Source organism: Anarrhichthys ocellatus, unplaced genomic scaffold (genome assembly GCF_004355925.1).
Source record: "Anarrhichthys ocellatus isolate YVR2014 unplaced genomic scaffold, GSC_Weel_1.0 scaffold1, whole genome shotgun sequence".
NCBI classification, from domain to species: Eukaryota; Metazoa; Chordata; class Actinopteri; order Perciformes; family Anarhichadidae; genus Anarrhichthys; species Anarrhichthys ocellatus.
In genome coordinates, this window is record NW_022280031.1 from 6,169,555 (window position 1) to 6,186,817 (window position 17,263).

Genomic DNA, 17,263 nt, shown 5'->3' on the forward strand with positions numbered 1-17,263 from the left:
TTAGATTAAGTTATCTGATTTCACCATCTAAATACTCAGCTACTAAAGCAACTGATGTCATATGTTGCACATTAAAATGTGTCATTATCTTCCCTAAATTTACAGGAAAACGATGACCTTCCACATATTACTTACAATTATAAATTTATAAAATTATAACTAAAGGCTAAAATGCACAGATTTCAGGACCAATGGTTCTCTTGTATTTATTTCATCAAACCTATAGAAGTGCATCTGAAGACTCGGGATGCTTCGCATTTAACGTTTCGATTTGGACTTCACAATGATGTATATATGCTGAATCTGTTGAACAGTTATATTTTGAAGCGTATTTGCACATTTTGGAAAGACTTATGTTTGTCTCTCAAAGGTCCACCTCATCCAAATAAAGAAAGTGAAATGTAAGACTGTACATGTGGAGTCATTTAGCACAGGAACATAATGTATAATCTCTGTATGAAAATACATGAATGATTTAGATGTTTTTTTGATGAAATCTTATGGTGATGCAGCTGCACAGTGATCATCGGGCTCTGGCTTTGATTAAAATGTCTGTGGGCGTGTTCACGGGGAAACAGCGCCCCCTGCGGTGTTTACTGGCAACAGTCACAGGTCAGATGATCCGAGGAGCTACATTGTAAATAGACAGCGACGATCCACCGGGGACATGCCTTCATAGACTCTTTAAATCCCCTCTAACTGCACACATATTCACCCCTCCGAGACTCCTTGTCTCCATAACCGGTTCTCCAGCTGTTTCGGGTGATTTCGGCGCGTGAAAGTCTCATTAAAGTATGTACCGGTCTATATACGCCTTCCGATCCGTGGAGCCCAACTCGCTGCACTTCGCGGCCGGAGAAAGCTTCCTAATCCTGGAGAGGAGCAACAAACACTGGTGGCTGGGGTCCCGCTGCAGCTCGGGGGAAACAGGCTACATCCCATCGTCATACATCGAAAAAATACAGGTAAATACCGATCCCCGAGCTGGGCTTGTTTCTCTTTTTGTCTCAATGAATAACGAGCAGTGACCATGTCGCATCCTGGGCTGAAGTGAAATCTGGTGAATGCGTAGTGACGTTGAGGGTTGAATTGATTGGATCGAGAGAGACAGATCCCATGTAGTAACTGTACTGTGTGTGTGCTGCAGTGTTGAAGCTCACTGCTGATTATTGTCAGGAAGAGAATGCACTCTTGCAGAAGAAACCATCAATTATTGGAAACGTTGCATTGAGTGGAGACATCCAGCCTTCTGCACTGCAGCTGCTCACTGCGACAGAGAGGAGATGTAGGGAAGGACGTGAGATATGACAGGATAGGATGATGTAGAGTAGGAAATCAGACCGGACAGACCCCAGGACCAAAGACCAGCAAGACAGGGAGACATTGTTTCTGCTCAAATCAAACTCTTCTGCTCCTGGGACTATATCTCTATTTTATTATTATTATTAATATTATTATTATTATAAGAATCATTCTCAACTATCCTTGTTATTGTTGAACAAGTAGCTTCCACATAGCTTTTCTCTCAGACACACCCACGTGTGGTCTGCAGTCAGGAGACTCCTTATTCTAAGGATCCAGAGGGGGAACTAGTCAGAGCATGTATTTTGTGAAACCACACGCTGGCAGGATAGGAATGCTCCCTCCTGTTGGTAATGACATTGGCTGTGCAGGTTTAATGAGCCTCAATGTGAGGCCTCACGTGTGTCACTGTTCAAAAGGCTGTTTCTGTTAGATAACCGGCCTAGTTTGTTTCTGCCCGGAGTCACACATGCCCCCGAGCCACAAGTCTGTTCGATTCTGCTTAAAAGTTTTATGATTATGTCAATTCATATTTAATTTGCCCCCCTACTTTCTCTTTCTTTCTCTTGTAGGCGCCAGAGCAGGATGAGGTGTTGCAGTCGATCGACAGAGCAATCGAAGGGATCCACAACGTGGCCCTAAAAAACGGAGGCAAATACAATCTGGAACAGAGAGATGTTCTTCAGTGAGTCGAAATGCACGTCACAAGATAATATATTGATTCTGGCATGTTGTATAAGTCATTATTCTCTTCTGTTGCAGAAAGTTGATCCATCACAGAAAAGAGACGCTCACACGACGAAGTTCCTCGTCCTCCGGTCTCAAACAAGGCCTCCCATCCTCCAGCAGCGAAATATCTCTCAGTCAGACTCCTCCTCCGCCCAACGGCCTCAACCGGGACTACGGACGACAGGGGAGCGTGCCGTTGTCCGGAAGCGTGGACAACATACAGGCAGAGCAGGGCTTTTATCAGGTAACGCACCCACACAGTACGCATTTAAATATTTTATTTGAAGCCACCAATTAGGTTCAAATATGCAGGCTTCAAATATTCAGCGAGCTTATATACATTTTTCATACTTATGAGCAGAAAAAAGTTCAAAGCCTACATATTGTCATCTGTCTGTTCCTGTAAAGCACTTCAAACGTCTGTCTCGAAACATGCTGAATAAATAAAGTTTGTTTGAAATTGTAACTCATTAATGCTCAGCATGTGGACATGCTTAAGGCTGCCTGTTGAACCCCAGTAATCTACATTAATATCCTTGCTCACAAATCTTTGCAGCCAGGGACTAGTACTTCATCAGTTCATCAGAAAAGGTTTCATCCTGTACGTACAGGTCAAAAACACGACCCAGTAGGATTAAAATATCACTTCAGCCTTTACTGATTCAAAAAAACAATATCAGGAGTGTTCGATGTGTTACAGAATAGATCTTGAGAGAGACCACCCTTACATCTCCCAGGAACGTTTCTCTGACAGCAGAGACAATTAAACATGCTCAAGTTGTGCATATAGAGAACAATGCACACACACAATATGCCCTCAAATCAGCCTGTATATAATCAATTTCACCTCCTGTAGGTGCCTCCTCAACCTCGACGTGCGGCTCCGATCACCCCACCTCCCCCTGAGAAACAGCGCAACGGCCGACGTCCAGGTGAGAACTCGGAGAGCAGCGCTGTGGACGCATTTTTCCAAACAGTATTCACAAGTTTGTTAGACCCATAGATTACAGCACAGTGTTTTTGCAGCTCTCTATATTTCACAAACACACTCTATTCTTAGTCAGGTCATTCCTGTTCACTCTCCTCTCTGTAACTGGAGCTCTCTCTCTCTCTCTCTCTCTCTCTCCCTCCCCCTCAGCGGAGCCAGAAGTCCCCTCCAGATTGTCCTCTCTTCCTCCGTCCCCTTCTCCCTCCCTCACAATCAGCACCACCTCTCTAGAGTCTGGCTCCTCCCACTCACTGGTCTCCTCCGATGTCAGCTTGCCAAGCGTTTCCAGCACCCCCCCTCCTCCTGTGCCATCCCGTGTGAAGCCCACTGCGCCGCCTCCAGACGTGCTTCCCTCCGACTCTCCTCCTCAGCCAGCTCCTGCAAAGAAGAGCCCGGCTCCACAGCCTCCCCATGTCACCCCACCTCCTTCCCAGCCCGCTAGGGAGGAGCAGCCGGAAACTGAATGGCCTGTTGCCCCCCCTTCCATAGCTGAAAGCCCTCCTGGCAGCCCCACAACTCCTGAGCCGGTTCCCATGACTATCGGGGCTGAGCTGATCGAGCTGGTACGGAAGAACACGGGCTTGAGTTACGAGCTGTCGCGGGTCGCTGTAGGCGTGGTGGTCGGCCATCTGCAGACGGCCTTGCCTCAAGCCTCCTCTGATTTGGAGCAAGTTCTCCTCTCGCTGGTGAAGAGCAAGGTCAGATTTGTTTTCACTACATCATGTGGATTCAGAAACCTGCAGCCCCACCAGCTTAAAGGAGAACACCGGTGTGGTTTAGAGTTACAGCTCAGTCTTCATTTAGCTGACATTTCTCAGAGTCGTTTTGAGACTCCGGGGTGACAGGTCTCAAAGTATCACTCGCTCATTTCCTGTTTTCATGCTTGACTAAGCTTAAAAGGAACTGCTGATTCTTTCCTGGCAGACATTTGTGTTTCTTACTGTTGGTGTAAGGTAGTCTATAGTGGGCAGTGTGACATGTAACCTCAAACAGCAGATGCTGAAAGCTCTGTTGGCTGCATGCTGTATTTACATGGTGACACATGTGCACACTTCCTCACCGCTCATCCGATTATAAAGCCTGAATGCTCTGTGGTCTGCTAGAGGTCTCCTCAGTGTGCTCACTCAGTTTGACACAAGGAGTTTTAGACAAAACCAAATTGAAGGTTGTAGCCTGTATATGTTGTCTTTTAATCCTTTAAGAAATGAATTACAGAGAATAGCCTCTTCTCAAACTACGCTGCTGCATCCAGACACAGATGTAGAGCAGAGAAGCATCCAATATGATTGACACAAACTTTTTAAAACACCGGTATTGTCCTTTAAAGCTGCTGTAATCAATCTTTTGATTTTATCATTAAATGTGAAAGGGGTCGATCAAAGTGACAAACCCACAGGAAATGATCACCAGACTTAAGTGAAGCAGCTGCTCTTTATGACAGAGTACTAAATATTCCTCTCTCACTGATATTTCCAGTTGTAGCAGAAATAGGTGTGTCATGATGTTTTCTGTCTCTGTAGGATGTGAGTGCAGCGCTGCCGCAGGGACAGGTGTGTCACGATGAACAGAGGCTGGAGGTGATCTTCAGCGACCTCGCCCGACACCGGGACGATTCTCAGCAGCGTAGCTGGGCGCTTCATGAAGACCTCGCTCTCATCGCCTGCTACCTGGAGGAGCTGCTGAAGATACTGGTACGATGCAGTGACCGCGCTCCTGCTTATTTCTAGAGATCATTTTCCAGGACTATTTCGGTGATGATCTAGTTGGTATGACAGACATATGGATCACATCACACACTTATATGTTCCTCTCTGTGGAAGTCTCATTTATTGTTTTGAACAGGACGCCCCATTCATTATTATCCAACTCTCTCAACATTGCCCAACACACATTTAAAACCACGTCAACTACCATTTGGACGTTAATATGATCCTGAGCATAACTAAGCCCTTTCAGATGGCAATATAGTTCATTCTCAGCTAACGGAAAATATGAGAATGTTGAAATATTTTCCACGACAACACAAGTTTTTCCAGGACATTTTACTTTCTGTCATTTTCTAGGCGTTTTCAATGACTGGAAAATGGGTCAACTATTTTCCAGGACGCATAGGAACCCTGAGTGAACTCTTGAAACAATTCAAGTCTATAACTAGTTGTATAAGTCTGCGAGGTGTCTGTTTTCTAAAGTGTAAGAAGATGTAACTGAAGTCCTGACTGACTGTGTCACAGATGAAAAGATGGATTTCACAGATATGTATGTCTGTCAGTCATAAGTAGGTCAGGATTTATTTATATGGCACCTTTCAAAGTAAAGGTTGCAAAATGATACACAGTAAAATCTGTAATACACATTACACACCTTGAATATCAAACAAGCAGGATAGTAACACAAGAACTCAAAACAGGAATAACATCAACAGACTAAAACTACCACCACATGGATGTTTACATCCATGTCTGTCAACTGTTCACGAGATATTGCGTTCACGAGAATTGACCGGACGGACGGACAACCCGAAAACATAACCCCTGCGCCCATAATGTCCATAAACCAGCTTATAAACACAGTCATTTTGTATTAATATGCACAGTAATATAACATGTTTGAATGCAGGTGGGTCAGTTTTCAATGAAAGCTGAAAACACATTAAGTCACTAATTCAACACACGTTATCAGATAAGAGTCAGTGGTTTATCCTCATATTGATATAAAACGTTGACCACAGGACCCGTCCAGCTGTCGTGCTGTAAATACCAGACATGTTTGATGGGATCAGACCGGCTCAGACGACTTTACAAATCCAACAGTGTGTTTAAAGACTGAGTCTGTAAACGCTTCAGGCTGCCAAATATTCTTTGTTGGCAGTTTGTCCCGAACCTCAGGGATGAGATGTCCAGATGCGTTGTCAATGGGCTTCCTAATCCTCCTCTGCTGTGTGCAGGGACCACGACTGTGCCATAGATTAGGAAGTTACATAGTTATGATGTTATTATGTCGCCGCGTTTACAACTAAAAGTGGTTTCATTTTTCAGACTGATGCAGATCCTGAGGTGTGTAGGAAGATGTGTAAGGCCAACCACTACGAGAATGTGCTGTCTCTGGTTTCATATTATCAGATGGTAAGACGTGATAATAACAAAGTCTTTTATTTAGAACACTATTAACTTAAAACATGAATGTATGAGGCTTAAAGTATAAATAGGTCTGTAAAGATAATGTTGTCTAGTTTCCTCTTACGGTTAAAAGATTCTTCGTTATCATCAACAACAACTGTATACAGCCAGTTTATTTAAGAATATATTAGTGCGATACTTCTGAACCAAAATTGGCAAACTCTTTTTTTTCCTTTTGTTCTTGTAGCCTAGCAACAGTAACTGTTCAACAATAATATCCAGTTTGTGTTTGTTGTCGATTACATAATGTACCAAGAGGGAACTAGATGAACTAGATTCTTGTTGAGCTGAATGGGGATTGTGGAATTGCAGTGTTAGTGAGCATGTTGGTGATGTTCAGTGTATATTTGGTTGGTGTTGGCTCGTTGTTGTTGTTGTTGTTATTATTATTATTATTATTATTATTATCACGTGACCGTGCAGGAGCTTCGCGTGTCTTTGCGGCTGCTGCTGCTCAAAGTGTTCGGGGCGATGTGCAGCATGGATGCTTCCCTCATCTCCACCCTCCTCAACTCCATCCTCCCAATGGAGCTGGCCAGGGACCTACAGACTGACACACAAGGTGAAAACATTGACTTTTCACCTTATCTTGCTCATCTGCACGACTCCCAAAGCTAAATGTTACTGTTTCTTGGTCTGTTTTTCTTTCCTCAGAGCACCAGAAGATGTGTTACACAGCATTGGTACTCACTATGATCTTCTCAATGGGTGAACAGGTGCCATATCATCACTACGGTATGGTACATATAATGGTGTATATAATGGTAAATAAAAGGCTGCTGTGTTGTATTTTCGGTGGCATATAAGATGTTTACTGTACCGCTGCATATGAGGTTATGCACACAGAAACAGAGCATCACTGATGTTGATTCTTCCAAAACAATGAAAAAACAACTTTGTGTTTAGCTTTTATCGGACAGATTCTTAACGGTTTTCCTGATCTAAAGGTTTGACATGCATGCATTAAAAGGTGTATTGAAGGGACATAATCCTGCTTTCAGAACACTTGAATGCTGACTTTGTTCAGTTCCTGCTGGGTGTGGTGGAGGACGGGCTTCCCTCTGATCCCACAGAGCAGCTGCCTGACATCTTCCTGAACCTCCTGCTGGCCTTCAACCTGCACCACACAGGTGAGAAAAGCCGCCATGGACCCTTTTCACATCAGACATTTTGACTTGTCATAGCAGGAAACACACAGCAAGAGTATAAATAATGACATTAAGGATGGCTGGGCGAGGGTACTTTATAACGTTATCATGTTCAAATCTTGTAAGATGTAGTTTTTGGCGAGACACTTGAATAAATCCAGTTGTTTGAAGATGTTTTCACAGCAATATAAAATAGATATTAGAGAGGGAATTATAATTATGACCTGTTTAACTTCCTAACACTTACTTGAAGCAACTTATAATAATGATTAAAATAGCTAATTCCAAGATAGTTTTTTTCATTTATAAAATTACAATCTTTTATTTCCTAATTATTAAAAATGTTGATTGTTTACACTGACTTCAGAGCGGTTGAATTGATTTTTGGGATGGTGGTGAAAAAGAATAGTCTGGAGCCTTGTAGACCTGTGGCTTTAACAACAACAACAACAACAACAACAACAACAACGATCTGCATCGGCCAATATGGATCATCGTTATATTTGCTCCCTTTTTTCTTTTGTGCTGATCCGATCCTCGAATCAAAAACATGATACGATCTAAACCGTGAGTTTTATGACTCTGTCCTAAACTGCAGGAGTTTTTTGTGTCACTTGTGCTTTTTTTGCAACGATATGTCAAAATGTCTGCCAAAAAAAGGTCTGTAGAAGAAGTCCTGCACCACAGAGTTCTACACTGTTTTCACTGTCTTACTATTTACTTTTATGCGTCTCGTCTGTGTCACCCAGCACCCAGCAGCAATGTGATCATGCAGGAGCTGAAGAAGAAAAATGTCAAGATCCTGTCAGAGAAAGTGGTGCTGCTTCTCAACAGAGGCGGTAAAATACCACCGTTTGTCATATTTTTTCTTCTGCATCCATGGCTTCTGTGTACCGACGTCATCGCTCACTGTTTGCCCTCTGCTCTCCAGACGACCCGGTGTGTATGTTCAAACACACCCCGCCTGCACCGCACTCAGTGCTCAAGTTTATGCAGGATGTTTTCGCCAACCGAGAGACCGCGGACATCTTCTACCGCACTGACATGATGGTGATGATTGACATTGCTGTTCGACAAATATCTGACCTTTCACCTGGAGACAAGGTGAGACCTGGACACACCGCACAGCTACTGATTGTTCTCAGGCTTCAAAGGAACAGTTTCACATTTTTGGAACCAGTCTTTCTTTGCTTTTCTTGTATTATTATTGCATTTAATAGACTGATATGAGATAGAAACAGATATTCTCATCCAACTCTCTGCAAGGAAGCGTTTTTCCTAAAAATGTGAAGCTATTTGTTCAATGATACCGGCTAAACCAAAAGCTTGTTACCAAGTCTGATCATAATCTCCTCTCTTGCCCTCCCTGTGAAGCTGAGGATGGAGTATCTCTCCCTCATGCACTCCATAATACGCTCGACGGACTACCTCGAGCACCAGCACCGCCTGTCTGACCTGCAGGGGGTGCTGCAGAGGATTCTCAGGGAGGAGGAAGATGCAGGAGAGGATGAAGGGAGCGCTACAGCGAAACAGATGGATAAGCTAATTGTACAGCAGATCTACAAGGAGTTCCCACAGATCAGTGAGAACCAGGACTAACCATATCAGTACCATACACACACACACACTGTAGGCTGCTCCTGTCTACTGAAGGGAGGTAAATGTTGAGAGACAAAGAGCTGACAATTAATGGGACGCTCTGTGTTCTGTGCCAGCCTGTGCTGAGAGAAGCTAATCAGTTTTGCCAATGTTTTCATGGACTTGAAGTCCAGAGCTGCAGCATGCATGTGATGTTGATATCAGAAAGATGTTCCTGATTTTCACAGCTTCTCCCATCTCAAATGAATTTTATTTGAAAAAGAAGTAGGATTTTTTGTTTCTCTGGTGTTCTTCGAGACGGGGAAAATATGACGAATGCACAAAAAACCCGTGAGGTTCAGTCACACTTGGAGATTAAAAATAGCCAAAATATCTGCCAAACACTGGAGCTGTTTCACAGTGAATTCCTAGAAATAATTATCTTAAAATCATACAATAACTAACCGTATTATCATACAGTATTAGAAATAATAACAACAACCACAACGAAATCTTATTCTAACCAAAATATCTTTAACCAAATTGATTTTAGAATCAAATCAAACATTTTGAATAAAAAAACACAGATTTGAAGTCATGTTCCAGATAAAAGTGCCATTATTTGAACTGTTGTGAGAATACGTGATGTGCTTCCCTTGTAGTGGGACCAAACTACTGTGTGTTACTGCAAGCATTATTTTCTTAATAGAGTATAATACTCTTAAAACTGACTTCCTCTTTCATTCACCTCTTTATTCATTAGAATTTGAATTAATGTCAAATAGAACCAGTTGAACAAGTTTACTATTCTAGTGAGAGAAAAGCACACTGACTCACGTGTTATCAATACGAAGCTTTTAGCCGAGTAACTTGCTGCTACAGATTGAGTCTTTCCTGTGGCTCCGTCTGGTACTTTTGTCTCTTTACTGCTTATCAAACACTTTTGATGATCGCTCTGTCCTTACATATGCAAAGCTCCTCTAACATACAAAGTTATTGACCGTTACAGATTAATGTATGTATGTTGCATTCGCATTCAAACTAATTGTGCTGCAATAAGGATTTATATAGCAACTTGCAATATAGCTAAAATATACCAATAGTCTTGGCTGATGTGAGCTGTGGCTTTCTGGAGGTAATACTAACTGAAGCTATTATAATCCAAGATGATACATTAGTCAGTGTTGTTGCTTTCCAGTTATTATCCGATGCCCCGACTGAAAATCAAGACAATGTTGTTAAAATACAGGGCATTTATTTTATCTCCTCGTAGTTTCAATACTTTAAGCAACATGTAACTTTCCTTGTTTCTTCCCGATGATGTAGTGATTGATGTTCTCCCATCCTACACTTTAATATATCTGTTTCTGTCCCGAGCATGGCTATCCCGTCTGGAGATGGTAAATGCAATCCAGAAGTGATATCAGTTTTTAGTTAATGTCCGAGTGTTCGTTCATTGATTATTTGTGTGTCTGTTTACAGTGCGTGTGAGAGAGGTGAGGGTCCCTTCTTTCCATGATTAACATCGTCTGCAAAAGTGCTACGACAGTGTTATAATAAAACTAATAAAGCTATATTTTAACAGTGGAAGTGGTTGGGTTGTTGTTTGTTGATTTTGTGACAGTACACTTTGTTTATTACATAAAACATAAATTCAGAGGTTTGTGAACATGTTGTTGATCACATTGTTACAATCATGACTATGATCACTAACATTTAAATGCATATGAAAAATTTTGGCCGTCGCCATCTTGGCTTTTTGCAACCAGAAGTGAAATGAGAAGGTGGCGCACGAGAACAACCGAACACTGAATAAGACATTTTTATGGAACCAAAACGGTTACAATCAACTTTCATGGACTGAAAACACACAATGAAAGAGTTTAAATTGTAAGACGAAACAAGGCCGTGGTAGTGGCCCTTCAATCACAACGTTGTCACACCCTAAAGTATACCCTGCTTTATCATATGGGGCCATCATTTACTAAATTCACATCATGCTGTATTGAAACTAGCGATTGAGACCATAAACTCATGTTCACAATGTTTACTGAGAATAACTATTTGACTTCCTACTGTTTCTCAACAACAGGCTCACCGTTCAACGCAACTAATGTTACTTCTCGCTCAACATGGCGTCTCGGAGGGACTCTCTTCCAACTTACGACATCTCGGACTTCCCCTCCTGAAGGCACACAGCACTGCAAAACTTAACTAATACGCCAGGGATGGATGAAAAAAAAAGATTTGACTAAGTTACCACAACTGTAGTGTCTAAATTAACCCATTAAGTTAAAGTTAAACTGGGTTACAATTGTAATTTTACATTACATAATAATATTACATCCTCCTTTTCCTCTTATTCTTTTGTTCTTCATTTAAATATTCACCAATGGATGCATAATGAAATAAAAAACAACAATATAGTACTACTTTATATATGAAATTTATTTTTTACATAAACAGAGAATTTACCAGTTTTTTGAACAAGCTTGAATAAAGTTTAATTAGAATTTTATATTAGCATATGCTTGGGTAGATCCAATAATAACCAAAAAAAACGTTTTGTATATGCTTCATTATATATTGATAGATTTTTATTTTTTCCATTGAGCAAAAGTTGACAGTTTCCACCCGGAAGTCAAACAGGAACGCACCAGAGTGCAGCTGTGTTGCAGTCGTACCGGTCCGGGGGAAATAAGTGGGTGAAAGGTCCTACAGTCAGCAGTGACAGCAGCACACAAACACACCTCACAGAGACACCGTCGACCAGGTAATCTGCTGTTTCTTGTCTTCTTTTAATTTCTCTGTGTGTCGGAGTTTATTTTCGGCGTCGGTTTCATTCACTCTGTTGTGTTGTTTTTTTTTTTAGAAAAAATGTCCAAACAGCCGCAGCCGATCAGTCCGATGAAGAACTTCTTCGCAGGAGGGTTTGGAGGCATTTGCCTCGTCTTCGTCGGACATCCACTCGACACCATTAAGGTGATTCTTGTACTGTGTGTCTCACTTACAGCATACACACTACAGGACGAAACAAACACGAGAGTGCATCCGGTGACACTGCAGACATTAGAGCCAGTGACCAGAGACAAACAGCGGTGTGGATGTCACACACTCATATAGACGTTAATGTTGCTGCGCAGAGCTCCGAGAATCATTAACCTTTGACCCACATTCACTCACATGACTCGGCTCACTGCTGGAGTTGTGGCCTCCTGCACAGACAGATATCTCACCTGAATACATTCTAATCTTCATTATCATTGTATTACACCTACAGTAATTAGCTGAATACTCTGTAATAGAGCTACACTGGCCGTGATTAGCTCATGCCAGATATATATGTGCTTATGTTGGGGAACAAAACGCAGTTGAGAATTGCCTAAGATATATTTGAGGTCATTTAAAAATAATTCTTGTCATTTTCATTTTATCACTTTTAAAGTCTGCTGCCCAGTTCACACCATTGTCACCATTCTTTTAAACCGGCATTTGTTTGGGCCACTTGAGAGGAGAGTAAGTTGTATACACATCTTGAACATACTTGCATATTCACACATCAAGCAGACACAGAGCAACATCAGCATTCATTCGGAGTTGTGTCTCTGGCACATTAAGTCTATTTATTCTCTAAATATTGGACTTGTTAACAGTCTGGCTCGTAGCCGGTGTTCAAACTCATCCCGAAGGTGTCGGGTGGGGTTGAGATCAGGGTTTTTATTATGGACCTGGCTTTCAGGGTGCACATAATGCGGTCCAAACTGCTGCCGCTGTGATGCTGGATTCTCTGCATCTAAAGTCAATACAAAGTGCGTTCTCCTTCCTCTCTCAGGTGCGTTTGCAGACTCAGCCCAAACCGAAACCTGGACAGAGCCTCTTGTACGCTGGAACCTTCGATTGTCTTAAGAAGACCTTGGCCAAAGAGGTGGGGATCCATGCTGCCTTAGCATCTGCGACATTATAGATAAAACACTGTCTAAAATGTCTTTCCTCCCTCATGCTGATGTTTCCTTGTCATCTTCTTCCCTCACAGGGTGTGAAGGGACTCTATAAAGGCATGGCGGCCCCGATCATTGGGGTCACACCCATGTTTGCTGTCTGTTTCTTTGGATTTGGAATGGGCAAGAAAATACAACAGAAAACACCAAATGATATCCTTACGTAAGTGATTTCCCTGACGTGGTTGGTCGTACTGTTCATTCAGCTGTAGCGCTCTAAAGGTGATAACGTGTAAGTATGTTGTCCCCTGCAGGTATCCACAGCTGTTTGCTGCAGGGATGTTGTCTGGTGTGTTCACCACGGCCATCATGGCTCCTGGAGAGCGCATCAAATGCCTCCTACAGGTCAGAGGTCATGTGTTTGTGCAGAAATTAGGGTCTAATCACTGCGTTCTCAGCGCTGAATTATAGTAGATTCCACATGACAAAATGAAATGACGGTGAGTGTAAAGTGTGTGTTTCTGTGTGTGTGTGTGTGTGTGTGTGTGTGTGTGTGTGTGTGTGCGCGTGTGCAGATCCAGGCGTCAACAGGAGAGGTGAAGTATGCAGGACCCATGGACTGTGTCAAGCAGCTGTACAGAGAGTTTGGGATCAGAGGAGTCTACAAAGGCACCGCGCTGACTCTCATGAGAGGTGCTGCTTTACTCTGATCGATAGTAAACCTGAGCCTGCATCACGTAATGAGAATAATTCATTTCAAACAATCGGCACAAATGTGACCTTGTGTGTGCGCATTAAAGCAGGGACTCATTCTTAGAAATGTTGCTCTGTAGTGCTACTAGAGGTCAAAAGCTCCACATGGTACCTTTTTTAAAGGGGAACTCTCTATTACTGCATATGTAAAACAAGTCGTATGAAGCTATGAAGCCTTTTAGTCTAATGTGACTTAAGTTGGCGTCGGTTAATTCTGAAGACTTCAAGTTTGAAAATGAAATAAATAAATCGAGGCTACATTAGCCGTTACATGCATAACACACCTGATTCTCCAACAAAGTGTTGCAGATTACAATGTAGGAGCCAGGTTTTGAAGACTGCATGGACTTTAACTGTCCATCACGAGTTTCACATTGCTATAAAAGTGCAATGCTAACTTCCTGGACTATACAGTTTAAGTTATGTCGTCATTTTCTTGAGGCAGTTTGTCGTCGTCATCTTTTTCGCCTCTCCTTGAAATATTCAATCATGTTCTGACAGGTTGCTGCACTTAAACATAGTTACAGTATATAACAGTGTTTGTAACCTTGAGTAGGTTTCTTCAGAGTTTGAGTTCATTTTCATGAAGTGTGATCATTATTTTGCCTACAATCCTGTAAGTTTGTTTTGTAACTCAGATGTTCCAGCGAGTGGGATGTACTTCACTTCCTATGAGTGGTTGAAGAACGTCCTCACACCAGCAGGAAAAAGGTGAATATTAGTTCTTTCCTAGCAGTGTTTACAACCGTCTGTTCTATTGTAAGATCGACCTCTGAGTAGTTGAGCATGTGGTCTTCTCCCTGCAGCCATAACGAGCTCAGCATTCCCAGTGTGCTGTTTGCTGGAGGGATGGCCGGGATCTTTAACTGGGCGGTCGCAATTCCAGCCGACGTACTCAAGTCTCGTTTCCAAACAGGTTTTTTATTTTTTTTTTTATTTTACAATTTGTTTAGGCTGAAATATCCCTTGAGTAAAAGTATCATACCAAGTCTAAAAAAAACTTTAATTTTTTTCATTTGTATTACAAGCAGGTCTGTCTTACATGTGTGTGTGTGTGACTGAGTTTTCTCATGCGTCTCTCCCTCAGCTCCTGAAGGAAAATATCCCAATGGATTTCGGGACGTTCTGCGGGAGCTGATCAGAGAGGAGGGCGTCGGCTCTCTGTACAAAGGCTTCAACGCCGTCATGCTTAGAGCTTTCCCTGCAAACGCAGTGAGTGCACTTCATCGAAGCTGCGTTCCAAATCACATTTCTCTCACTTTTCTCACTTTTTCTTTTTACTTTTCGTATATGCTCCAGCTGCTCTTACAAAGGCAATACTGTGGCATGCATTCAATTGGGACCTACTACATACTGTAAATAACAACAATATAATTGTGCGTTTTGTCAAAGAAAACCAAGTTATCTTAAAATCTGTTATTTTTTACAGCACTTTTATACACAAACTGATTAGCTTTGTTTGTATCTTCTTCTTTTTCAGGCTTGTTTCTTAGGATTTGAATTTGCAATGAAGTTCCTGCACTGGCTCTCACCGGACCTGTGAGAGGACGTTTCAGCATCGCCTCAAATGTGAATCCCAGGAACAGAACTGTTTAATACAATGCAGTTAATACCGGCACACAAACACACACACCAGGGAATCACAAAGAGATTTAAACAGTTTTCCAACAATGTGCTTGATTATGTTTGAAACCTCGTGGTACTGTAGATAGTGTGGATCATTCAGACCTGCGGAGGAAGCGGCGCAGAGATGTTGTGATGACTTGGTACCAGTACACAAACACACACACACAGTCGAATGTTCTCTCTCCTTTTTGTTTTACTTGTTTTCTTTATATTCTGTTATTTTTACAGAACAAAAGGAGTGAAGTGGACATGCCGTGCCTTACCTTTTGTTATCTGCGAGCAGGTGTACATATCAGGGAAAAGGTGATCTATGTTTTACTGTGTTTGATCAGTCTCTCTCGACAATACACATCTGTCACATCTGTCTGCTTCCTGTGAGGTCACCTCCCTCCACTCAGTGACGCTAGCTACGCTTTCTGTTTGTGTTCATGTGAAACTATGAGAGTAGCCATAATGACATTGATCGAACATTAAATGAATGTCAAAATGTAAAGAAATTAAAAAAAACAGAATCCATATTTAGAAATGAGATTGTTGTGCACTTTTTTCTAATTTCAGTATTTCTTTTGGATTTTAAAAAACTAAGAAGCCTTGACTGTCCATGTTTATTCAAACAATTGTAACAAATAATAACGGACTGAGAGATAATAAACATGTAAAAGACAATAAGTCAAAGGATTTGAAAGAGAAAAGAATGAAAATGCACAGAACATAGTAAGTGGAACCAGTTCATCTTTCTGTCAAAGATATAATAAATAATGTCAACTTCAATAATCAATTGAGGGTAGTTCTACTAACAGCTTTTCTACCTACAGCATTACAACACTCCAAATAACTATCTGAAACCACTTGAACTTTTTTAAAGTTATTTATCTGATGTCTGTTTCTGCGGCTCGTTTAACAGCAGCCTGACTTCCAGGATAATCTCTCTATCTTCTCTCTCTTCTCTGTTTCTGTTGTTTATTTGCCAAATCATCAAGTTCTGAGTCGTTATCCATCGGACGGCCTTTAATTACATCTGATGTGAAAAGTCCAGGTCAATACTTTCCGACAGGCCGAGCTAAATAAAGAAATCAATGAGCTGCTGAAACGTTGGAGAGAGTGGGACGAGAGGAGGGGGAGTCCGTTTGCTCCATACAGAAGAATGTTCATCAAATCCGTGGGACAAGCTGATGCTTAGATATTTCACATCAAAATATTTGATGTTTGGATTTGAGGTTATTTGTTTTAAACTCCAACCTGTGCAATGAGTAATGTGGAGATACCGGCTGGTTTGAAAGAGCTGCTGCAGGGATACACGGTCGAGGTGCTTCGCCGCGAGCCGCCGGACTTGGTTGAATTTGCTGTGCAGCATTTTACACGAATTCTGGAGGGCCAAAGAAACGACCAAGGAGCCAAGAAACGCAGCGCCAGACCTGCACGGAAAGGAGTGACCTTTGACACAAAGTCAAATAAGCCCAAAAAGGTGGAGGAAGAAGAGGAGGAGGAGGAGGAAGACACTGTTAGTGAGTAGTACTACATCGTTTTGTGTTTGTGTCTGAACATGTCTCCATGTTCTCCAAATTAAAAAAATGTAACTTTAAGAAATGCCATTTTGTGGATGTTTCAAATCCTGAAAGCTTCACGGTGTCAAAATCACACAAAGGAGACAGAAACTGTCCACAGACAGACATGTGAAAGCTCTCTCGATGCAAAGTGTTGACCTACAAGGTCACAGTCAGGCTAACGTCCCCATGAACAAAAAGCTGGCGAAAAACGTCTGCTCCACTTACAGCAGATGTTATGGTACAAAATAACTCATTAACTCAACACTATGCATATGAAAAACGCAAAAGAAAAAAATGTGCACAGATGAGAAGAAACAATAAAGTAAGATGAGCTTCCTTCTGCTTTAAGTCCAGTAAATAAAACCTCTCTCTCTCTCTCTCTCTCTCTCTCTCTCTCTCTCTCTCTCTCTCTCTCTCTCTCTCTCTCTCTTTCTCTCTCTCTCTCTCTCTCTCTCTCTCTCTCTCTCTCTCTCTCTCT

The 17,263-nt window shown here is 41.9% G+C and overlaps 3 protein-coding genes across 4 annotated transcripts in view; all 3 read left to right on the top strand.

Annotated features, from left to right (window-relative positions):
- Window positions 1–617: 617 nt before the first annotated feature.
- Window positions 618–10,508, top strand: nckipsd (NCK interacting protein with SH3 domain). Its single transcript, XM_031874408.1, has 13 exons — window positions 618–965; window positions 1,875–1,987; window positions 2,065–2,275; window positions 2,888–2,963; window positions 3,170–3,717; window positions 4,540–4,710; window positions 6,055–6,141; window positions 6,619–6,757; window positions 6,850–6,930; window positions 7,197–7,325; window positions 8,093–8,182; window positions 8,275–8,447; window positions 8,718–10,508. The coding sequence occupies exons 1-13, from the start codon at window positions 795–797 to the stop codon at window positions 8,940–8,942; spliced, it is 2,214 nt and encodes a 737-aa protein (XP_031730268.1). The 5' UTR covers window positions 618–794; the 3' UTR covers window positions 8,943–10,508.
- Window positions 10,509–11,459: 951 nt separating this feature from the next.
- Window positions 11,460–15,760, top strand: slc25a20 (solute carrier family 25 member 20). Its single transcript, XM_031878098.1, has 11 exons — window positions 11,460–11,694; window positions 11,794–11,903; window positions 12,754–12,846; window positions 12,955–13,082; window positions 13,174–13,264; window positions 13,435–13,552; window positions 14,251–14,323; window positions 14,419–14,528; window positions 14,700–14,824; window positions 15,093–15,181; window positions 15,467–15,760. The coding sequence occupies exons 2-10, from the start codon at window positions 11,799–11,801 to the stop codon at window positions 15,153–15,155; spliced, it is 906 nt and encodes a 301-aa protein (XP_031733958.1). The 5' UTR covers window positions 11,460–11,694; window positions 11,794–11,798; the 3' UTR covers window positions 15,156–15,181; window positions 15,467–15,760.
- Window positions 15,761–15,984: 224 nt separating this feature from the next.
- prkar2ab (protein kinase, cAMP-dependent, regulatory, type II, alpha, B) overlaps window positions 15,985–17,263 on the top strand; it is a 17,958-nt gene continuing 16,679 nt past the window's right edge. The window contains exon 1 of one of the 2 annotated variants that reach the window (XM_031876841.1): window positions 15,985–16,743. In XM_031876841.1, the coding sequence (XP_031732701.1) occupies window positions 16,485–16,743 (259 nt within the window). In that variant the 5' untranslated portion in view covers window positions 15,985–16,484. The remainder of the gene's footprint in view (window positions 16,744–17,263) is intronic. The other variant, XM_031876759.1, reaches the window with a different exon arrangement.

Bases quoted from the DNA above. Each gene is read 5' to 3' on its own strand.
- slc25a20 (XM_031878098.1), top strand. From the start codon at position 11,799: ATGTCCAAACAGCCGCAGCCGATCAGTCCGATGAAGAACTTCTTCGCA. The intron at 11,904-12,753 runs GTGATTCTTGTA...TTCCTCTCTCAG, and splicing joins ATCCACTCGACACCATTAAG to GTGCGTTTGCAGACTCAGCC. The intron at 13,553-14,250 runs GTGCTGCTTTAC...TTTGTAACTCAG, and splicing joins CGCGCTGACTCTCATGAGAG to ATGTTCCAGCGAGTGGGATG.
- nckipsd (XM_031874408.1), top strand. From the start codon at position 795: ATGTACCGGTCTATATACGCCTTCCGATCCGTGGAGCCCAACTCGCTG. The intron at 1,988-2,064 runs GTGAGTCGAAAT...CTTCTGTTGCAG, and splicing joins GAACAGAGAGATGTTCTTCA to AAAGTTGATCCATCACAGAA. The intron at 8,183-8,274 runs GTAAAATACCAC...TCTGCTCTCCAG, and splicing joins GCTGCTTCTCAACAGAGGCG to ACGACCCGGTGTGTATGTTC.